General features: G+C 46.9%; 1 protein-coding gene across 3 annotated transcripts in view; it reads left to right on the top strand.

The window, feature by feature from the left end:
• The window catches only part of LOC113025027 (zinc finger protein 609-like), a 32409-nt gene that overhangs the window by 4642 nt on the left and 3460 nt on the right, over window positions 1–24307 (top strand). For 2 of the 3 annotated variants that reach the window (XM_026172378.1, XM_026172380.1), the window contains exons 2-7: window positions 7376–7508; window positions 10754–11584; window positions 16589–16817; window positions 21333–21420; window positions 21841–23995; window positions 24098–24307. The exon at window positions 24098–24307 is cut by the window's right edge and continues 163 nt beyond it. In XM_026172378.1, coding sequence (XP_026028163.1) covers window positions 10874–11584; window positions 16589–16817; window positions 21333–21420; window positions 21841–23995; window positions 24098–24307 — 3393 coding nt within the window. In that variant the 5' untranslated portion in view covers window positions 7376–7508; window positions 10754–10873. The remainder of the gene's footprint in view (window positions 1–7375; window positions 7509–10753; window positions 11585–16588; window positions 16818–21332; window positions 21421–21840; window positions 23996–24097) is intronic. The other variant, XM_026172379.1, reaches the window with a different exon arrangement.

The raw sequence follows: 24307 nt of genomic DNA, 5'->3' as shown, positions 1-24307 counted from the left end.
GGCCCACAGCGAGTGGCTTTTCCCACTGTGTTTGTTCACAGCCAAAGTCCTGATTTATACAAAATCACCGTTGACGTAAGTCAAAGCCGTCAGGTAGAAATTTGTAAGCCGTGTGTGGCTAAAGTTATCTAGGGAGAAAAACCCTTAGACCACAGCATGAAAGTGGGAGTTTTATTGTTTTTTCAGTGTGTATTTAACATGCAGACCTATTCTAGTAACCCCTGTCCTCATTGGTTATCTCGAGCAGGGCAGTTACTGCTCTGTTGCTACTCTCAGACCTGATAAGCTGATGCTTCACAGTAAACAAGGACCCAAAACATGCTGAGAAAGCAACCAAAGAGCAGCCCAAGAGAAAGAAGGGCAGTAGTGTTAAATGTCTGAGTCGATCAGCGGACTTCAGGCCGGCTCGGCATCCAAACAGAAGACGCCACCGTGGACAGAAAGACCCAGAAACGGGCAGCAGCTGAGGCGCCTGCAGTAAAGGTCTGTCTCTCAGGGAGGAAGCATGTCGAGTATGAAGTGTATTTTCTCACTGAAGCCACTTTTCGCTGTAATGTTTGAACACGTTAACGGTTAAACAGGATGCGGGTGTTTCCACTTCTGGCTCTGACAGTTGCATGACAGAGCTCTGCAGGTGAACCGTTCTGTGTTTAGTTTGTTTTCTGGCGGTTGTCGCATCAGGCCCAGGAGGCGCTGCTGCTCACTTCACCCTCATCACCTGAACCGTGACTAAACCGATGAAGGTTTGCACGTGTGGTTCAGAGATGTCTGATTCTTCAAAGTAAGTAAGGAGGAGTCACAAACCCGTCCTGAGTCTAATCTTAGAGACAGTTTGGGTGCATGAAACGTGGTCGTCCGTGTGCAGCATGTCAACAAACAGCCAAACAGAGTCAGCCTTCCAAACTGTCCACAGAAAACAACACAGACACTGAGTAAATAACTGGAAAGCAGGTGGAAAATTGTTGGAAACTACAAGGAAAATTATGAAAGGAACAATAATCAATGACTAATCTAAAAGGACTGGAAACTGTTCAAAATGAGAGGAAATTATGAGAGAAACACAGCAAATGACTCATTAACATCAGAAAGGGAAATGTGAAAAATGATTAATGGACAGAGTTGGAACAAACTGCTGTAAAGCATGGAAACGACGACACGTGAAATTATTAGAAAGAACAAGAAAAATGTAAAAACAGCAGGAGCTGCTGCGGCTCGCCACGGCGCCGCTGTATTAGGACCCATAATGTCAATCGGTAGAAATGAGGCGTGGACAGCAACAGGGCTGGAACCGCGTGGGCTGACCTCTGACCTGTACCGGTGCGCTCACCCTCACGGTCTCGTGTTGGGGATGTTTTGTTTAGCTTGAGGTTGAACCTTTGGCCTCGAGGTGTTTTTAACCACATGGTGTCGTCACGCTGCTCAAAGATGTTTAAGAGCTTCTGTTCCTCAGTTTGAATTTCAGGATTTTGAGTGAACTCTGTCTGTGGCTTCATCTGTCAGTATAAGGTGGATTGTCCCTCACAGGAGCACTTTGTGTTATCGTCATCATCAGTGTCCTCAGCACTGTGTGTCTGCTGTAAGCACCTCAGTGTCTGACCTGTTTTCACTGGCTGTAAATCCCTTTGCTCCACTGCAGCCACGGTTGGGTGTTTGCACCGTGTCTTCACATGAACCGGCTGTTAGCTGCATGGGACTTTTTCTTCTGTTTATAGCGTCTTCAGACTGCCAGACAGTGTTGCCAACTTAGCGACTTTGTTGCTATATTTAGCCAGTTTTCAGACCCCTTACCGACTTTTTTTCTAAAAAAGCGACTAGCGACAAATCTGGCGACTTTTTCTGGTGTTATTGGAGACTTATTTATGACGACTTTTTGACGTGAAAACGCGGATCGCTCATACTCTCAACAGGCAGCGGTGCTGCCGTGGGCACCTCGCCCGTGCCAAAGTGCTCACAGGCGGAGGACAGTCCTCCCCCAGCTGCAGGAGACGTTCACACCTGTGCGCCCAAACTGCAAATGAATCGCGCATGAGCGAAGCCGCTGCTCCTGCACTGACTGTAACGCAGTCAGTTCTTCCTTTACTCTTATGCTGTTTTGTGGATCACAAGGTTTAAAACTACTTATAAACACAGACACACCAAGTAACTCCGCCAGAGCGCCAATTTCGGGTCACTTTTGCCGGTCCAAGCCCGGGTAAACAAGCAGGGTTGGAATTGTGACATTAAAAAAAAACAATAATTACTAAAAGAAATTTAATTTGTAGTTCTAAATAAACTCTAAATGCATTTAGGATGTTTTTTACTCACTTTGTCTCTTCCACGATGTTATTTCTCTCTCCAACAGTGTAGGTTACAATTACATTAGCATGACCAATTATGCAAATTAGGCGATGACGTCATTTGGCGACTTTTAGGACCGCCAATAGCGATTTTCCTTACTGAGGAGTTGGCAACACTGCTGCCAGACATTTTTGTTTCTTAAATGCAGAGGAGAGGATAATAAACAGCTGAAGCACTTGTAGATAAATGACGCCTGAATCCTGCTTTAATGGCCGTGTAATCATTAATAATTGTGCAAGGAGGGTTCTATAAGAACATTTAAAGCTCGTAAAGTGGAAAATATCTGGACTAAACTGAGTATCGGGATTAATGTTGAATATGTTGTGACCGATGTCCTCATGGGTGCTGATATCAGTACCGATCAGAGTTGGCTTGTCTTTGTTTTTGGGGTCAAAACGTGCATTTATTTTATTTTTATAAGCCAAATGTAACTTGGCTTGAATAAATGAAACCTTAATTAAAAAATGTTTTACGTCAGTGACAGATTTTGTCGTTTTCTCTTACTGGACGGTCAAACTTGGTGCTGTGTGGTGCAGCATTGATGCGACAGCATGTGAATGCAGAGGCAGAGTTACTGATACCAGTAACTATCTTATAAAGGCAGCTGTTGGCAGAGCACCGGGTCATGATTTATGAGCTGAATCCCCGTCAGTCTGAACACATATGAATGATCACTAAGTCAGTTTTACTTTGCACAATAATGAGTTCACACAATAAAGCACACTGTTCAGCTTTTTGTGTGCTTGTGAAAGTGTCTTGTTAGGACACTTGGATAGGGATGGGTATCGTTTAGGTTTTATCCGGTACCGGTGCCAAACCGGTACTTTTGAAACGGTGCCGGTGCTTAAACGGTGCTCGAACCGGTGCTTAAAGAATGGAGAACACAAACTTTGTCCAAAAATCTCTTATGTTTTTATTTTTAGCAGTCTTTTTTTTTTTTTCTGCAAAAATGGTAACCTAGTTAGCCTTTTCTGTTGATACAACATACCTCCTTTGGTTGGAACCGATGCTTAAACAATGGAAAACACAAACTTTGTCCTAAAACCTCTCATGTTTAGCTGTTTGTAAAAAGATAACAATGATGGCCTTTTCTGCAGCTATCCGGTTGTTCAGTGATGACACGACGAATCCTACTTCCGGGTCTAAAGTAGTCTGCGTTTAATATGGCTTTTGTGTTGTTAACATGTTTAATGTTTTGTATTTTCTTCTATTTGATCTCAAAAAGCTCCTAAAACAGTCAGTGATCACTGTTGACCTCCCTCGGCTTTTATTACCGCTAATCATTTATTTAAGCTCAGTTTTTAAAACCTTAGGATGTAACTACAGCCCAGCCCATGCAGCAGTATATGAATGACTAACCTCGTATTGTGGATGGATTATCTCAGTTGTTCTCCTGGCTGAAGTTTGGTCCTTTTACAGCATCCTGCCATGCGATTACATTTGTTCCTGACCACCGAGAACACTCACGTTAACTTTTATCGAGTGGAAAAAAAGTTAGCTTGTTTATATTATGCTAACATAGCTGTGTCGCTAGCGGTCACATAGCACATCATTATATACCAGCTAGTCCAACTTCAGTAACCCTACAAACGTCACTGCTGTTTAGTTTTCTGTCTTCATTTATGCTGGAAGTGATAGCAGAGCTGTACGTTTTAATTTGTTTCCAAAACCCCGCAGTCAGGACATGCTATATTGTATTTAGATAGAAGCTAGCGAGCTAACTCCCTGCTAACTTCTAACTCCGTTAAATGTCATAAATTCCGTTTTCATGGATGCCTGGATGTTAAACTCAATTGTTACACCTGGTAGAGCAGAACGCTGATCATTTTATTAAAGATGAAAGACTTTAGACAGTTTTTCAACTCTCAGTAATGCCATAGTGATCGTTTGATATATGGACCTGCAGCGGAGTTTAGACCCAGACATGGCTAGTGACGTCAGACTGAACAATCGGATAGGGCATGTATGGTATCACTCTATCAAACAAGAAGACAGTCGCATGTAACTACGACGGTGTTTGCTAGTTCACCTTACATGCATTAATGTAATAACGTGGTTAGCCTACTCAACGTAAATTACACATGAACAACATTAAGCTCCTCACGCAGAGAAGAACGGTTGCTGCTGCATCATCATCCTCATCATTTCTGCTACACTGGCAGGGCTAGGGGCCAGGACTCTCCTCTTCATGTTTTTGGGGGATGTTGCTAACTCCGGGTCGATAACAGGCACCACACCCGCAGTAGATGTGCTCGGTGTGAGGTCTCGCAGCAAGCTATCATACGGCGCATTTCTCGGCCTTTGCACAGTATCAGCTTAAAGCACTTGTTGCTGCTGAGTTTGCATCTTTTGCTGTGAAGTACAGCCAGACTTTGACCGCTTCGCCTTGGGCATTTTTAATCTGTAGCTCTGCTCTAAAAGAACGTACGTGCCTGGGCCCGCCTACTACGCTTGGAAACGTAAAATGATTGGCTAGAATCCAAAGTGTGTGACATCTCGGGGAAAAAAAGCACCAAAATAAAGCACCGAAATGTGCGCTGCTTTTCGGTCTGGTTACTACCGTTTATGTCAGAACCTACCCATCCCTACACCTGGAGTGTGAATGTCCATGCTCACCTCTGTTCAGTATGTCTTCAGTGGAGACTAGAGCAGGGCGATATGGCCAAAAATATTTATCACGATATATATTTGAACATTTTTGATAACGATATAACTGACGATATAATTGATGCGAGACAGCATACAACTCCACAACTTCACTAGCACAAAAGAAAAAACCTTCCATTTATTTTCACTTAAACAAGAAGCTGGTTTTTATGTACATTAAAGCTTTATAAAAATGTAACAGTGCAAATGCAAATTCCTTGCTGAAAGTTTAACCAAAAGGCATTTCCAGTAGAAATGGGCTGACATATCCTGAGCATAACCATGTATAATATCCACTGAAGTTAAAAAGAGGTGCTTTGCAACATTAAACTGCAGTGTGCCAAATAAAAAAGTAAAATACGTATTTTTTGGACCATAAGGTGCACGGGAATATAAGACACATTAAGCAAAACAAAGCAGTCGGATATATCTGCTGTTTAGTTTCCTGTCTTCATTCATGTTGGAAGTGATAGCAGAGCTGTACGTTTGAATGTTTTCAGAAATCTCTCAGTCAGAACATGCTACATCATGCTTAGGTAACTAGCAAAACTAGCGAGCTAACTTCTGCTAACTTCCTGCTAACTTCTAACTCGTTAAGTGTAATAAATTCTGTTTTCATGGATGCCTGGATGTTAAACTTCATAGTTACACCTGATAAAGCAGCAACGCTGATCATTTTATTAAAGATGGAAGAATTTAGACCGTTTTTAACTCTCAGTGTTCGTTTGACTTTGGGACCTGAATAGGACGGCGTTTTGGACCCAGATTACTCCGCGAAGCTCCTCACTACGGCAGCCGTAATGCTCTGACAATCCATCAAGCAGTGCAGCTTACCAAAGCTGTACTAAAACATTTTAACAGATTTCTGCCCAAATCGGTTAGAGTTTCAATTTTTGAGAAAATTAGAGGATTTTAAGCCTTATAGTGTGGAAAATACGTTATACAGAAGAAAAGAATATATCGTGATATATATCGTTACCACTTATGCTTCAAATTATATCACGATATGGATTTTAGGCCATATCGCCCAGCCCTAGTTTTACCTTTAAATCACAGATAGATGCAAAGTATGCCGGCCGATGTGGGGGCAACGCTAGCTTTCCCAGCCTCGTCTTCCTACTCCCGCAGTGCTTCACAGAGGATGCCCGGCAGCCTGTTAATCACCGCGGCGTGGATTCAGCCTGTGTGGGACGTGTAGCGTAGAGAGCGACGCCCGGGCCAAGTTTCCGTCAGAACGGCGGGTTTGATTCTGTCCTGCTGCTGGGGAAAAGCCCGGCTGGTGGAGCTCTGTCCCGGAGCCAGAGCTTCTCAGGGTGGATTTCCACAGAAACAGGCTCCTCTTTCTCTCCAGCTGCTGGAGGTCTCGCCACCTGGCCGCCTTTAATTAAGTGTGGCATTGGAGGCAGTTGAGCAGAAAGTCTGATCTGAGAGGAGCCCCGCGGTATGAATGCCAGCAGCTAATCCACTCAGTCATTTTTGCACAGGCAGATTAGGAGTCTGTGCGAAAAATGGTGTTTGCTGCCTTTGGAGGTGCAGCGTGGGTAACGTCACAGCTTTTTAATGTGTAGTTTGATTGTTTTTACTGATGAAAACAAAAAAACAATCAGCCGTAGCAGGAGAACAGATGGTTTAGCCTTTTCAGGGTCTCTGTAGATCTGACAGGAACCTTTCTGTCTCCAGAAACGTCTTTCAGTTACTCCTGGGTGATTCCTCGCCATTCCCAGGCCTCCAGAGAGCCCCACGCCCAGCCAGGACCCCCGATAGGCCTCCAAAGCAGGGCTTTCCTAGCTTTATTAATCAGTTTTACACTCAAACAAACGAGAGAACACGTCAGAAATGAGAGGGTAGTTAAGTAACAATGAGCTGAGAATGACAGCCCAGTGAGCATCAAGGACAAACCCCAGAGGTCAGATATTTATTTATCCACAGGTCATCACGTGTAAAATATATTTCATTATATTCTGCTTTTGAGCCATGCTTCTGTTTGCTGCAGTGTGTTTTCATTTGCTCTCCTTACACAAACTCGCTGAACCACTTGTCGAGGTGGGAGTCATCCCACATCCCCACGATGTTATCGCAGTACTTCAGTCATGATGTGACATTGTTAACATAATGTAAAATGTTAGAATGGTGAATGTTGCATTAACATATGTTGAAATTTATCACTTTTTTCCAACATCAAGTTACGTCCTCAAAGCTAAACATGGTTAGCATCTGTTTTATTCCATAACAGAAGTTTATCTCGGTGGTTTTGGTTTTTTGTCGTCAGTCAGCGATTGGAAGAGGCCACGTTTGTGATACTACAGCAGTTAACTGCTGAATCAGTGAACATCACATGTCTCTTGTTGTCTACATGCACAGGAAGTCACATTTAACTCTTCCTGTTCTCCAGGAATACAACCGGGATACAACCAGCTGCCGAGCCGAGTCGCCTTGAGTTGTGCTCGGTGACAGAGCCTCGTGTCCGCACGCTGACCGTCTGTCTGCAGATGGTTCCCGTCTATCAGGCGACCTGTGCAATCCAAGTGAGTGTGATTCATCAACGATTCATCGAGTAATTCCAATTATTTGATTATAAAAAATCCTCTTTGCGTTTAAGCCGTTTTATTAAAACGAGCGTTTCTCCCACATCTGCTAAAAGCAGACCTGCAGTAGAAACGTTTTTATGAAACACTGAGAACACAACAGCAGCAGGGACGATGGCGCTGGCACAGTTTAACGTGGGGGCGGAGACTGTTTACACACCACGTACTGTCACGCTGCGTTGAGGCTGAGTGAAAGAAAACAGCAGCGCGGTGGCTGTGATCACCATTAAAACCTTTACTGTGGAAACGTGAAAGCTTGTAAGTTTAAGCTTGATGAAGGCTGACGGCAGGCTGCTATTTTACAGAGAGGCAAACAGGGGTGAGTCTAAAGGGGGGCGTGGGGTGCCCGGCTGCTGTAACAGCAGCATGAAAACTTCGCTAACGTCAGAAAGCCTGCCAAGAAGACGGTACAGGTCCGTTTTTATGCCGTAGTTTTGACTGCATATTTGTTTTATTTTATTTGACCTTTGACTCTACTTGACATTATTTATATATTTTTGCATTTAAGAAAATGTTTTTAATATGGTGCATAAATACATCCAAAGGTCTAGTAGTTGTTCTGACAGATAAAACGTGGTTTTGGGTGTTTATTATTGTTTATTAATAAGACAAAAGCATTTCTCTTCCAGTTAAGTGACGGGGTAATCGATGGCTGAATGTTTGTCCAACTGACACTCTGTTTCTGTTTTATAGTAATATGTGACATTTGCAAAATAATCACTTGGTAAAGGTTTGAACTGAGTCATGGATGGAGGAGCGTCTGATGGCTCAGCTTTTGGAGTTTGGCACCGGCCTCAGTCATGGTGTGTTCGGCTCGGTGTTGCTGGTGTGTTTTCTCAGAGCAGTTGAATCATTAGCAGCAGGATTATGTCTACAGCTCCTGTCTGTCCATCTGCCTCCTCGTCTCCTCGGTTAGTGTGCTTCGTAGCACTGCTGCCAGACGGGTTAAAGGTTAACCAGTGTGTACAGTAGAGTCACAGAAGTATGAATCCCAGGAGTTTCTCTAAATGCTGCGGTTAGATTTTGAACTAAACGTGAGCTCCGTTCTGTACGGCCGTCCACAAAAACCTCAGACACATCCATCACTCTGGTTTTTGTTGGGTTCTTATCCTCGTGGATGAGTTTTGAATCAGATCTTTGTGAACTTGTGGAAATCCCAGTCAGGCCTTAATCTGGATGAATTTCACAACGACGTGTTTATTTTGGTGTTTGGTGGGTGGAAACGCTGCTTTGAAGGGTGGATGTTTCTCTGTTGTGCTCTTGCAGGTGGGGGCAGGTGTGGCGATAATAAGACGAGATTTCCTGAATGCAGGTAGCAGTCACTGTGCCTGCAAAAGGAAGGTTTTATCACAGTGTTTATCAGGAGATACTGTGATGTTCATAGTATGTGGTGGTATTATTATTATTATTATTATTATTATTAGAATAAATAACATTTTAATGCCTTCATGGAAAATCTACTGTTGGGCCTTTTTACAAATAATTATTAAGAATAATGAAACACGCGTCACAGAGTCAGGACTGAATCTCATGCGGCTCTGAAACGAACTGCATTTGGACAATTTAGTGTGCAGGTAAAAACACCTGTGAGCAACAGGTGAGACATGCAGTTAAACTCAGAGCATCCTCAGGTGAAGCTCACCTGAGAGAAGCAAGGTGGAGCTCGTCTCGTTCCTCTTCATGATGCTGCACGATTTAAGCAGAAGCTGCTTAAACACTCTGGAGTTCACCTCTTTGCGTCTGTGTGGAGGCTGGTGGTGAGGAGGGGCTTTAATAATTGGACGCTTCATCTCAAGAATCATCTGCACGTTTTGAATGTTCAAATGTGGTTTTCTTTAAATTATTAATTTAAATGATCTGTAAGTTTGGAACACACTGATTTAAAAACAGAAGAGTTCCCATTAACAGTTTTTTGCCTGCAGCTGTTAATTTTTCCTCAATAACTGTATAATAAGATTAACCTTTGTAAAGACTGCTCGCCCTGCAGCATCCTGTAGGATCACTGCAGAAGCTGTTTAACGATCTTTAACCTTTAGAGGCTGCACGCAGGGCGACGGTGCGCAGGCTGCGGTGCAAAAACAAGGCGGAGCAGACCCACAGCTGTGAAGCTGTTTGTACAGTTTGTTTCTTGAACAATGGTGTAATTGGACAGGATGAGTATTAATCAACAGGCTTCAGGAGTACCAGGGAAACAGTCCGCTCTGCTGGACTTATTTTCCTGGGTCGTCTGCAGTGTGCCGCCCTCCTTCCTCCTGCGGGAACGACTTCCTGTTTTCGTACGGTACGGTATCGTGGGCGTTCACGTCACAGACATTTCAGTGAGCGCTTCAGCCCGCCTCCTCTCCACATATGGACTGATCAGACATACGCCTTAATTAGCCTCAGGGTGGAGTTGGTGGGGCTTTAGGATGTTAACATTGCACCGCCTCCTCCCCACATCTGCTCCCGCTGCTTTGCATTGTCAGAAGGTCAGGGGTCAACGAGCTCCTGTCCTGTGATCAGTGGCCTGAAGGAGGCTTTAGAGCAGGAGGTGTGCATGTTCTCCCTCAGCGCACCGTTATCCTGACGAGTAGTCGTCTTTGTGAAGTAACAGAACTGACAGCAAGCAGGAAGTCGCAGCCTGCAGTGGTGCTGAGATGCTCTGTGGACCAAAGATGAACCTGAGACTCCGATCCTGAATAAAACATTTCGTTTTAGTTCATGTTTTCAGCTACATCTCTTCCATGGATATTCTGAAAGTGATCAAACCATTAAGCTTAATTCTTGCACCTTTTTTCCCTCGTTGTGAATCGGGTGCACCTCCTTATTGTGTGATCTTGCTAAGCCGGGGCGTTGTCCTCGCTGTCACTCAGGGCCTTTGTTTCACAACCTCGTGATTCCCACCAACCAGCGAGCGTGCAGACGGGTTCAGGCTTTTTGTGCTGGTGTAAATCGCTGTGAAACCGCAGACAGACTTGACATCTGACGGTTTGGTTTACGACTGAATTTCTTCCTAACATGTGCCTTTGTTCCCCCGCCTGAACAGTAAAACTGGGATGAGCAACTCAAAATGTAAAGTTGTTCTCTTCCTGGCCTTCGATCATAGTCATCAAGTTAAAAATAACTTCTGAACTCTGTCTCAGGAGGCGGGGCTAAGCTAATCTAACCTGCTCTTTTCTGGTTTGTCTCACCTGTCCTTCCTGCAGGAGGCGATGCGGGGAGCCGGGTGGAGGCGTGGGGTCCGGCCCTGAGGAGGCGTCCTGCGGCTGGGAGGAGCGTGGCCCTCCTGCAGCCCTCCTGTGGCGCTCCGGGACGCTCCTACTAAGATGTCCCTCAGCAGCGGCCCTGCAGGCGGGAAAGGTGTGGACTCCAACGCGGTGGACACGTACGACAGCGGTGATGAGTGGGATATCGGTGTTGGCAATCTGATCATTGACCTGGACGCCGACTTGGAGAAGGACAAGCTAGAGATGTCGAGCAGCAAGGAGGGAGGGGGCATGGCGGCCCCTCCCAGCGCCGTGGCAGCTTTACCTGACAATATAAAGTTTGTTAGCCCTGCGTCCGCCACGGCGGGCAAAGAGAGCAAATCCAAATCCAAGCGCAGTAAAAACTCTAAGGAGAGCGTGAAGACGCCGCACTCAGACGGAGCTAAAAAAGAGGTTCAGGGCCGGGTCCCCGGGGACCTGCCGCCCCAGAACGCCAACTCTGCCCCGAGCAAGGGGACGGACAAGTCGAGTAAGCCCTCCCGCATCCTCCCTGTGGTGAAAAAGGACAAGGACGGGGTGTCTGGGAAAAGCAAGAAGGAGAAAATGGAGGCGGGAGCGGCGAACGCTGAGAAAGAGTCCTCGGTGCTGCCGTTAGGAGCACCTCGAGGCGGACCCTTTGAGGGCCAACAGGTCCCCGAGCTCGCTACGGCCGAGCAGCTCGGGAACACGCCGCTGGACTCAGCCAGGATAGGCCAGGTCGTGACGACGGAGCAGGAAGAGGTGGATGGGGGCGACTGCCGAAATCTGAAGAAAGCGATGGGTGGGGAAAAGGTAAGAGGAATAAAGCTGATGCCTGAACAAATGAAAATAATCGTGTCTCCTTGTTGTTGATGGAGCCCGCATGCTGCACACTGAACATGATGTATGTGAGCGTCGTTTTCGGCGTGCTCCTCGTGGTCAAAGGATCTAAATGTGCTCGCTTTTAGCTCTGAACAAAGAACCAAAGCAAACCAAGCGCTCGTCACTGCCGACCCGGTCGGCCGTGGACAAGCTAAAAGTGGCTCCGTGTGAACCTGAGCTAAGTTAAACTTGGTCTAATCTAACCCAGTTTCTGTTTTTAGATAATCCCACTGTTAAAGCTTCTGCACTAAGACCCGTGTCGTCATTAACAAAGGAGTCTTTGGACCTCTCTGTTCTACCGCTGATCATTTCACTGCACTGGCAGGTGTGTTTTTCAGGGCTGATTTCAGGTAAACACACTTCTCCTTCACAGCTAGCTGGACTGTTCGTCAGAGGTTAAACCGACTCTTTTAAGAATAACTTCAGAAAGCTTCAGCTTTGGGGTTTGTGTGGTTCCTTAAAAAGCCTTAAATTCATCCATTTATTGGAGTTAGTGTGGGGAGTAAACTGAGCCTGCTAATTCAAGATTAAACTGCGATTAAAGGTTAAAGTTGCAGTGGATTGAAGTCCTGAGTGAGCTGTTAATTCAAGATTAGATTGTTTAAGTTTCAAAATAGAACAAACGAAACAGACTAAATTGTCAATTCCACTTAGAAACAAAATATTAATTCTAAAAATAAATCTTAGTTTGTTTTACAGAAGAACAGACAAAACTAACTTTTGTCAATATCAAAGAAACTGAGAACTAAAAGGAAATTCTCAATCTCTCCTTGTTGTATAGCTGAGCTTTTCAAACAGTTTTAACAGTTACTTTAGTCTGACAAAAGCCGAATGATGAATTAGCGCTTCCAGTCAGAGACCGAGGCTACGTCCACACGTACACGGGTATTTTTGAAAACGGAGATTTTCCGTTTTCGTTGTAAAAAATAATCCCGTCCACACACAAAGGCAGAAATGAAGGAAAACGCTGCTATGAACATGCCAAAGCAGCAGGTGGCGCTAGATTCCTAACCGTGCAGAAATGTTGGCCAATCAGAAGTCTAGAAGCCTCGGTGGGAAAAAGTAAACAAAGCTGGGGCATAGAAGCAGAACCGAGTCGTATGTGTGGACGGACAGTAACTGTGTGTATATGTAAGCATTTAAACACTGCAGAGAGTAGAATTAACAGTATTGTAGAAATTCATTTCACCGAAACAATAACGTGGCGCACAGTGTGACGCATGCACCAGTTTATTGTATTTCCAGACTTGCTTTCGGCACAATTTACAGTGCACGCTACTCTGTTTTTAGTCAGACTTGAAATAGCCGAAATACCTTCACACTACGGAACTTCTATGGCTCTTCCGTTCGACAATCTCTCCGGCGTTGGAACCATCATCTGTTTTCTCTTCGGTCACGCTCGGTTGATTTTTCTAGTCGGCACACTCATTTCCTCCATTACCCGCTGGCTGCTTCCCAAACAAACACACGTGCGGCTTGGCACTTGTGCTGCACGTAACAAGTCACGCGACGTGACGCTGCGGCTGTGATTGGTTCGGCTCTGCGCTGCTGAATTTGGATTGGCTGACCTTTTTTTTTTTTTTTTTTTTTTTTAAGAGGACGAGCGGCGAGGTCTATCGCGATAGCTTAATTTCTCTATCGAGTAAAAGTTATATCGCGATACATATCGTTATCGTTCTATCGCCCAGCTCTACCATATACATTTGAAAATTTGTGATAACGATATAACTGACGATATAATTGACACAAGACAAAATACTTTACAACTCCACAACTTTATTAGTGCAAAAAAACACAAACATTCATCCATCTTCTTCCACTTTATCCGGGCCGGGTCGCGGGGGCAGCAGCCTAAGCAGAGAAGCCCACACCTCCCTCTCCCCAGCCACCTCCTCCAGCTTATCCGCAGGAACACCAAGGCGAGATATACAGGGAGTGCAGAATTATTAGGCAAGTTGTATTTTTGAGGAATAATTTTATTATTGAACAACAACCATGTTCTCAATGAACCCAAAAAACTCATTAATATCAAAGCTGAATGTTTGTGGAAGTAGTTTTTAGTTTGTTTGTAGTTTTAGCTATTTTAGGGGGATATCTGTGTGTGCAGGTGACTATTACTGTGCATAATTATTAGGCAACTTAACAAAAAACAAATATATACCCATTTCAATGATTTATTTTTACCAGTGAAACCAATATAACATCTTCACATTCACAAATATACATTTCTGACATTCAAAAACAAAACAAAAACAAATCAGCGACCAATATAGCCACCTTTCTTTGCAAGGACACTCAAAAGCCTGCCATCCATGGATTCTGTCAGTGTTTTGATCTGTTCACCATCAACATTGCGTGCAGCAGCAACCACAGCCTCCCAGACACTGTTCAGAGAGGTGTACTGTTTTCCCTCCTTGTAAATCTCACATTTGATGATGGACCACAGGTTCTCAATGGGGTTCAGATCAGGTGAACAAGGAGGCCATGTCATTAGTTTTTCTTCTTTTATACCCTTTCTTGCCAGCCACGCTGTGGAGTACTTGGACGCGTGTGATGGAGCATTGTCCTGCATGAAAACCATGTTTTTCTTGAAGGATGCAGACTTCTTCCTGTACCACTGCTTGAAGAAGGTGTCTTCCAGAAACTGGCAGTAGGACTGGGAGTTGAGCTTGACTCCATCCTCAACCCGAAAAGGCCCCACAAGCTCATCTTTGATGATACCAGCCCAAACCAGTACTCCACCTCCACCTTGCTGGCGTCTGAGTGGGACTGGAGCTCTCTGCCCTTTACCAATCCAGCCACGGGCCCATCCATCTGGCCCATCAAGACTCACTCTCATTTCATCAGTCCATAAAACCTTAGAAAAACCAGTCTTGAGATATTTCTTGGCCCAGTCTTGACGTTTCAGCTTGTGTGTCTTGTTCAGTGGTGGTCGTCTTTCAGCCTTTCTTACCTTGGCCATGTCTCTGAGTATTGCACACCTTGTGCTTTTGGGCACTCCAGTGATGTTGCAGCTCTGAAATATGGCCAAACTGGTGGCAAGTGGCATCTTGGCAGCTGCACGCTTGACTTTTCTCAGTTCATGGGCAGTTATTTTGCGCCTTGGTTTTTCCACACGCTTCTTGCGACCCTGTTGACTGTTTTGAATGAAACGCTCGATTGTTCGATGATCACGCTTCAGAAGCTTTGCAATTTTGAGACTGCTGCATCCCTCTGCAAGATATCTCACTATTTTTGACTTTTCTGAGCCTGTCAAGTCCTTCTTCTGACCCATTTTGCCAAAGGAAAGGACGTTGCCTAATAATTATGCACTCCCTGTAATCTCTCCAGCTTTTGGTCACTACCCACAGCTCGTGGCCATAGGTGAGGGTAGGGACGTAGATCGACCGATAAACTGAGAGCTTCGCTTTTACACTCAGCTCCCTCTTCACCACGACGGACCGGTGCAGCGTCCGCATCACTGCAGCCGCTGCACCGGTCCGTCTGTCAACCTTCAGCTCCCTTCTCCCAAAAAAAACTCCATCAGTGTATTTTCACTTAAACAAGCAGCTGTTTTTTATGTGCATTAAAATTATATAAACATGTAACAGTGCAAATGCAATTCCTTGCTGGCAGTTTAACCAAAAGGCATTTCCAGTGGAAACTGGCCGACATCCTCAGCACAACCATGTAGAATGAATAACGACAGCCCGCTAGCATGCGCTACCAAAAATAGTGCTTTGTTGTGTATCTGACGGACGAAAGCTGAACCAGTTCCAGTGAAGCTGCAGCATTTTTACAAACCAGTTCTGGTTCATCTGTTTCACTCAACGATCCACTTTCACTCTTCTCGTTCTGCGTCGCCGCCGTGCTTTTTCCGCCATGTGCGTATGAAAACAAAAGCACTGCACATGCGCGTTTTTACCCATATTCTATCGCCATGTTTCATTTTCTTATCGTTGCCCAACGTTACACCGGTGTTACCGTGAGCGGTATGATATGGCGCAGCACTAGTCCAGACCCTAAAGCCTGATTCCCGTTAAACTCAGTTTTATTTGTATGGCTCCAGATCACAACAGCAGACGTCTCAAGGCGGTTTATGCTGTCAGGTGACAATAAAACAGAGAAACCTTTGAGCAAACGCTCCTCGTCTTCACTCCTCAGGCTAGCGCTTTGTCAACCCACCGGCCAGCGGAGTGGCCCGAGGTTCTGTCGGGTCCCTCGTCAGCCCTCTGCCTCCGTCTGAGATCCAGAGAGAGGCTGATCTGCCTGTGGCCTTGAAAGAAATGTGGCTTGTAATAAATACTGCTCCGGCTGAATGAGGAGGAGCAAGCATGGTCTGTGGCCAATAGTGGAGGTGTAACCCCGCCCCCTGTCATTCTGTCTTTGAGAGCTAGTCTGAGGTTTTCCTGCTCCTCAGCGGTTTTCCCTGCATCCAGGCAGCAGCTCTCATTCTTAAAGAAGAGGACGGTGTGGACCGCCCTCATCGTTGGCTCTCAGCACTGTCAAATTTACCTGAAAACCAACGTGTATGTTCCAGGTGGGTCAAGGTGGGACTTTAAAACCATAATTAAAAACTGCTTCCTCTCAGATGGGGATGGCTCTGTGTTTTGGCAGAGAGACGAAGTAAGGCGTGAAGTTTAAATAGACATTTAACCTGCTGTCAGACAGGAAGTGGAGATGTTCTGCACCAGACTTCATTCACAGAAGCTGCAGTTTTACCTCAGAGAGAGACGGTAGATGTTTGAGTGCCGCCTTGATGGGCAGCCAAGGATTGAAGAAGGTCAAAGGTGCTGTTCCCGTCACGGGGAATAAATGATCTTTATTTCTTTAACGTGATAAGTGGTTCTCTTTGTTTTGGCACCAACTAAACATTAGGTTGGATTTCCTTCCAGCTCTCCTGTGGTTGCACTCACGTGTTTGATTTCTCTCTCGTCTTCTCTGTCCTCCGTCCAGATGGAGTCTCCAGTCTCCACCCCAGCTCCTCCCCCTCTCCACCTCCTCGGCTCCGTCCCCAGCAGCGGCGACATCTCGTCTCCCTGCGAGCAGATCATGGTCCGCACGCGCTCGATCGCCGTGAACACCGTTGACGCGGCGCTGGCGACCGAGCCGGAGTGCCTGGGACCCTGTGAGCCGGGAACCAGCGTGAACCTGGAGGGCATCGTGTGGCAGGAGACGGAGGACGGTGAGAAAAGCGTTATCGCAGTAGATGGCTGCGTAGTTTTATTTTACGTGTGTTTATTTGAAGAACAAAATGAGCGCTCATCAGAGGCACTCGCACTACCCCGGCCTGAACATCGTTTCCCATTCTGCTGAAGAAGAGCCGTGCACACGAACAACGAACCAAACAAGAAGCGAGAGACTCTCGGTTTCTGCAGCAAACCTTTACGAGCTGCGACGGCGAGCGGACACCGCGCTGTCTTCCTGTCAATCCAAATTATTCCAAAAAGAAAGCTTTTCTGCACCTTCACTCCACAAAACTCCCGTTAGATTAGAGAAAAGGTGCTTCATTAATGCTCTGATGTTTCACTGACCTCTCACTGCTGCTGAGCCTCATGCAGCTGCAGTGGTACCAATAACTCAGCCACAAAAATGAAATGATTGGTCCGTCAGTACTTTTTCTTTGCCTTTGGCTGTTGCAGAGAAAAAAACACCTTCTGATATACTGTAACAAACACATGCATCAGTTTTATCAGCTTGGGTTGAACGTTCATGACTCCACCCCTCTGAGCAGGTGTGATGTGCGTGCAGAGCTGCCGATGCTGAGCCAGTGTGGAGCTCTGTGAAAAGATCAGGTCCAGTTTATTGTCTGGATTACGGCCCTGCTGAACAGTCGTGCATCTCAGTTTTTATTCAGTGACGTCCTGTGAGCGTGTCTGCACGTCCTGTGGACGCCGAATGCAGAGTGGCGTGTAGCTGGAGGAAAACCTGTGTGGAGGTGATAGGCTCGGGCAGGAAGCTGTTCATTAGAAGTGCTCCTGTTAGTGGAAAGCTCTGCTGAAGTACTCAATCTCACTCTTTAATTAGCTCCACTGTCAGCCAATCACTGATGCGGTTCGACCTCAGAAACCCGCCGAGCGTGACGCTGGTATGAAAGCGTTCGACATCTGCGTCCCAGCCGGGGAGGAAAGTCGCATCTAGACGTCTGCTTCCTGCTGCACTCGCAGCTTCCGTGCTTTGATACAGTCACGTCAGCACATCGAAGAAAGGAGCTGTAAGTGTGGGGAGTTACTCTGAGGACTCATTTGTTAAAGTGGAGACCCCAGAGGGGAGGAGCTTAACTCCTATCCCTTCATCCTAATTGTGGGGTCAGAAAACTTTTGGCTTTTTCAAACCAACAAAAAATGATGTTTGTACTTCAATGTGAAGTCTTTTGTTTTGTTTTTTTGTTTGTTTGTTTTTTTAATAACTGCACTAGAGATGGACCGATCCGATATTACGTATCGGTATCGGCCCGATACTGACGTAAATTACTGGATCGGATATTGGAGAGAAATAAAAAATGTAATCCGATCCATTAAATATCACGAAAGCACCTCACAAAACTTGCAACACGGCGTAACTCGCCTCATAACCGTAGCACGTCGCAACAGTGTGGTCACGTGATCGAGCGGCTGTGGCGTGCCCTGTGGTCTGGTTGAGTATTTGTAGCCTCGCTACCAAACCAGCATTTCATCAACCGATATATGGAGCGACTGCCTCTTCTTGCTGCTGCTTCAATCATGAAACTGATCAATGATCAGCTGATCGTCTCTCTTCTTTGTTTTTGGCCCACTTTGCACCAGAAAGAGGAAACCAGCGGCTGAACAACAGCAGCACCTTTAAGCTTAAACTGTTGTTAGAATTTATTTAATATTACTTTCTACTCGAGGATCTTTTTCTACAGCTGACGGCTGGTAACTGTGCAGGGGCGGATCTAGCAAAGTTTAGCCAGGGGGGCCGATAGGGCATTAACTGGGAAAAGGGGGCACAAAGACATACTTTTCTTTCTTATTCTCATTTAAACTGTCGAGCTTTTAATAAATAATTATCTGACTCTTACACCCAAAGTTTTAATCTGATGTAAAATGTATAGAAGTCCATTACTGTATATAGTAACTGTTAAGTCTAATATACCCTAGTAAACTATAGTACTTTTTCCTTTGGGAACCATCTGTGCAGTCTGCAATTTTGTTGAAGAAAGATGTTGAATCTATTTAATATTTCTTGAAAAATAATTGATTTCTGTGCATTTTTTTCGCACTGCATCAAATTAAGGTTGATTACGTCGATTAAGCATCATGAGGTGGAGCGTGAGGGGTGGTTCCCTATTTTTTTTTTTTTGCTGGGAGTTTGCAACCTTATTAGTTTGGTTGCCTAATATTTCTGCTAAGTACTCTTTAAAATACCAGAATAGGGAGGATGGAGCAGGTTTAAGTTTACTAGATTGATCAGTTTTGCTGAACTATGAAATATTTTGGGTGCAGTGCATTTTTTACATACAGTATAACAGAATAGCTTTAGTGTTGTTTATTTAAACTTGAGTATGAACTTATACAAAATGCAGCAAGATATATAAAAAAAAAACCATTTTTATTGATTAAAGAAAACTGTATCAGATTCATATCAGTGTCGGCCGATATCCAAATTTATGATATAAATTTATGATAGTGCTAGCTAAAAACGTAATCTGCATCAGCTGACGAGGAACTGGCTCATAAAAGCACCTGAGGGTGTTACACATCACCAGCATTCATCCGCAGAGAGGCCTCCAGAGTAAGTCCGCAGCCCCAGCTTCTAATGAGCCAATCAGCTGCTTGGATGGTAAAACGGAAAGTCCAGAGCAGCCGAGAGAAGACGGCGACAGGCGCCGAGTGAAAAAGTGAAAGCAATGTGCAGGAAATCCCCCTGTAAGTTTGGCTGAAAGCCAAGGTAAATAAATATGTTTTAAGACGTGATTTAAAAACAGATAAGGAAGGTCCTGTCTAACATGTAAAGGCAACTCATTCCACAGTTTTGGTGCTGCCACAGCAAACGCCCGATCCCCTCTGAGCTCACGATTAGTCCTGGGCACGCTCAGGAGGAGCTGGTCTGCCCACCTGAGGGGCCGGGAGGGTATGTGTGGATGAAGAGCTCAGAGAGGTACAGAGGGGCAGTATTGGACAGACATTTAAAAACAAATAAAAGCAGCTTAAAATGATCCTAAAATGCACGGGCAGCCAATGAAGTGAATATAAAACTGGGTGATGTGCTCACATCTACGAGTGTCAGTCAAAAGACGTGCAGCAGCATTCTGAGCTAGCTGCAGTCGAAGAACAGAAGATCGACTCACCCCAAAATGAAGAGAATCACAGTAACCCAGCCGAGCGGTTGCAAAGACACGGATTACTGTTTCAAAGTGCCAGCTGCCTCAGATGAAAGAAACTAGACCTTACAACCGACCCGATCTGGCTTTCAAGCTTAAGTTCAGGATTTCGGGGTTTGCAAAGCAACACACGGAACAGCAGCGGAGGAGGTCTGAACACCATTACTTCAGTGTTAGAATCATTAAAACAAAGAAAGTTTAGCGCCAACCACGACTTGACGTCCTCCAGACATGTTCGTAAGCGATTTACAGACGACCCATCTTTCTTTTTAAGAGGAATATGAATCTGGCAGTCATCTGCAGAACAGTGAAACGAGAGTCCATGTCTCCTAAAAATTGAGCCCAAGGGAGGTAAATAAAGCGAAAGCAGGATAGGGCCCAGAACGGAACCCTGTGGTACTCCATGAGACAGCGGAGCACGGGAGGACTCCGTTTGTTAAGTAAGACCTGAACCATTTCAGAACCTGTTACACTGACACACTGCTCCAAACACGAGATTGAAATTTCATGGTCTACAGTGTCAAATGCAGCAGTTAAATAGAGTAAGATAAGAAGGACACTTTCACCAGAATTGCATGATAAAATATGTCATTAAAATTCTTAAAAGTGCTGATTCAGTGCTATGCATTGCTTTAAAACCAGACTGGAAAATCATCTGAACATTTTGTGCATTCAAAAACGGGATCAATTACATGCTACTTTTTCCAAGCGCAGCTTAGATATTAGATATCAACAGCGTTTGTATCTAGCCCAGGTTTCTTAAGAAGTGGTTGCACAATTGCATCTTTGAAATTCTTTGGAACCACACCTGAAGTAAGGCTGCTTTTTAAAATGGTTAAAATAGTTGAACCTGTGGTAGAAGAAACTTCTTTCAGAAAACGGGGAGGGATGGCATCGTAGGGCGAGCCTACAGGCTTTAGATGATCCACCACCTCCTGTAGCTGAGCAAGAGTAACCGACTCTGTTGAAAGACAGCCGAGCAAACTGGAGGATCAGAGGCGTCAGATGTGGGCAAAGTAATCCGCGCCCTAGCCGAGGCTACCTTCTTTATAAAGAAGTGCAGAAACTTTTCACACATTTCATGTGAAGGCTCAAAACTGAGATCAGAAAGAGGGCTTAAACAATATATGTGGTTTCTGATAATTCACCATAATAATGTTTGCAAAGTGTTTCCGCTTTGCTTCTTTTAATGTAAGCTGATATAAGGCCCAGCGCTCTCTTTAATTTTGTAAAGCTGTAAGAAATTCAAAACTCAAGTTGAGTTTAACTGAGCCGAAACACAGTGCTGAAAGAACCTCCGTGCCGAGTAGCTAAAAATGTCTCGTGTTCATGGTTTGCCTGTGTGTTTTTCTGCAGGTATGCTGGTTGTGAACGTCACCTGGAGGAACAAGACGTACGTTGGAACTCTGCTGGACTGCACGCGGCACGACTGGGCGCCGCCGAGGTACAGAAACGACTCAGGCTCACGCCGTTCGGCCGAGATCTCGAGTATAAAACAAGCTCGTTCTTGCTACGCTCAGTCACCACCATGTAAACACGTAGACACGTGTCAGGGACAAACATACAGATGAGCCTGTAGTGAGACACGTGGTCGATACCTGCAGACGTAAACACAGGGAAAGGCTGTAGGTTTCATGCAGGTAAACAAAACAACTTATTATTGCTCATTAATAAGACAAACGTAAGTCTCATCCAATTACTCGATGGAGTAATCAATACTCGATTACTGATAATGGACAGCTGCGGCTCTGTGCGCTGTACGATGGTTTGTTTGAGTCGGCTGCGTGACACCTTTGGTTACCTTTGGTACAGGTGAGGTCAGGTGTGTCTTTCGGCTCGCTGATGTCCACCTCTGTGTTTTTAGGTTCTGCGAGTCTCCCACCAGTGACGTGGAAATGCGGAGCGGCCGCGGTCGAGGTAAGAGGATGCGTCCCAGCAGCAACACGCCGTTGAACGACAACAGCAACTCGTCGGACAATAAAGGCAGCGGCAGCAGTAAGACGCGCGGCGCCACGGCCAACAGCAAAGGGCGGCGTGGGAGTCAGACGGCTGGCTGCGGCGAAGACGCCAAAGCCAGCCCGTCCTCCGCTAAGAGGAAGACAAAGCCCGCCTCAGATATGGACCCCACCTCCAGCTCAGAGGACACCAAAGCGTCAAAGCGCATGAGAACGAACTCGACCGGCGCCGGGACGCCTCTGCCTGGAAGCAAAGCCGATTCACTGCCGCCGCCACAGCTGGACCGGACCTGCCCCTCCCCCGTCCTCATCGACTGCCCCCACCCCAACTGCAACAAGAAGTACAAGCATATCAACGGACTGAAGTACCACCAGGCCCGCGCCCACAACGACCAGGACGTCCGACTGGACCAGGACGGTGACAGCGAGTACGGGGACGACCCCGCCCTCCATCCCGAACCCGCCTCCTGCAACGGCGCCGCCATCTCGCCTGCTCGCTCCACTACACCGAAGGGTCGGGGCTTCGATGCCCCCTCGCCCTCACCAGGCAAGCTGACATCAAAGGTTAAAAAGAAGACGAGCGAGGCTGAGCCTGAGGTGACGGACGGTGGCGAGGAGGGGGCGTGTTTGACTGACGAGGCCAGTAATGACGGCATGGACGACAGGAAGGTCAAGAAAATGACGGCCGGGGGGAAAGCTGAGAAACTGGGACAGAAAGGCTTGAAGCTGACTCGCCCCGCCGGCGCGCCCGGAGTTCCCTCGCCATACTCCCTCCAAGCATCCTCCCCCGCTCTGGGCTCAGTGGTACAGTCCGTACCCAAAAGCCCCCAGCTGAAAAACGTCCAGCCTAAACCCGCGCCCCTCACTGACCCCGCCTCCAGCCCCGCCCATTCCAAGGACAAGAAAAAGAAAGACAAAAAGAAGAGGGACGGCGGAAAGGAAGAGGACAGCCCGAAGGCGATGGGTAAGGCGGGGAGGCCAGAGGAGGGCAAGAGCCCCTACTCTGAGGCGTCAGACGCTTTGCTCAACGGCTCCTCGGAAGCTCAGCAGAGCCGGCTCGCCAGCATCAAAGCCGAAGCCGACAAGGTGTACAGTTTCTCCGACAACGCACCCAGCCCGTCCATCGGCGTGGCCAGCAGGATGGAGGCCGGCCTGGCGCCCACGCTTCACATGACCCAGAACGGAGCCGACAACGCATCGGTCAAGACCGGTAGCCCCGCCTACTCTGACATCTCTGATGCTGGGGAGGACGGCGAGGGTAAGGCAGAGGGGGTAAAGGTCAAGCCAGAGCCTGACCAGGGACCTCGTGAGAGCGCCAAGAAGGCGCTGTTTCCCCCTCAGGCGTCCAGTAAAGATTCGCCGTACTACCCCAGCTACGACGCCTACTACTCCCCCACCTATGCCAACCCCAGCCCGGGACCAGCGCCTGCAGCACCACCTCATGGTGAGATAGCACAAGTGAAAGTGAAGAAAGAGGAGGAGCTTGAGGTGGGAGAGGAGGGAAAACTGAAGGAGGAGCCTCAGGAGGAGAGAAAGGTGGAGCCAGGGCCTCCGCAGCCATCAGTCATCCAGCAGCGCTCCAACATGTACGCCCAGCCGCTCTATTACAACCAGTACTACGTCCCTCCCTACTCCTACTCCCACGAGCAGGCCTACCACGCCCACCTCTTGGCCTCCAACCCTGCCTACCGTCAACACTTCGAGGAGCAGCGACAGCGCCACGCTGACAAGAAGGCGGAGAGCAAAGAGCGCGAGGCTTCCGTGAAAGAAGAGTGGAAGCAGAAGGCATCGGTACCACCCACTCTGTCAAGGGCGCCCAGCCTCACGGATCTGGGCGCCAGGGGAGGCGTGAACCCAGCGAAGCCCAAAGAGCCCGCCACGGCTTCGGAACAGGCCAAGTCGGTCATCATGGCGAAGGGAGAGGACTCCAAGGCGCCCGCCGCCCAGCCCGAGGGTTTGAAGATCAAGCTGAGTGAAGGAGGGCATCACGGGAAAGAAGAGCCAAAGTCAGGGGCAGAGCCGGGCCGAGCAGCGAGCGTCGAAGCTGCCATGTGGTACAGACAGGTACAGGTGTCCTCCCTCTGTCACGGCACGTTCCACCTCGCTTGTGTTTTAAGATTGATTGAGGTTAGTTTGATGCTGATGAAGGTTTCTCCCTCTCTGCAGGAGCCCGACTCACGTCTGTGGTCCTACGTCTACCCCAGCAAATACTCGGAGGCTCCCAAACTTCAGGAGGACGACAGGTGGAAGGAGGAGCGGGACAGGAAGGTGAAGGAAGAGAGGCCGCGGCCCAAGGAGAGCCTCCAGAAAGACGAGGCGGCGAAGGAGGTGGCGGAGGGTAGGACGCAGCTGCCCCCCGAGGAGCTCCGCGGGGGC

The sequence above is a fragment of the Astatotilapia calliptera genome, chromosome 7, assembly GCF_900246225.1.
Source record: "Astatotilapia calliptera chromosome 7, fAstCal1.2, whole genome shotgun sequence".
In the NCBI taxonomy this organism is placed as follows: domain Eukaryota; kingdom Metazoa; phylum Chordata; class Actinopteri; order Cichliformes; family Cichlidae; genus Astatotilapia; species Astatotilapia calliptera.
Note: the sequence above shows the minus strand (reverse complement) of the source record. Positions and strands in the feature narration are given on the sequence as shown.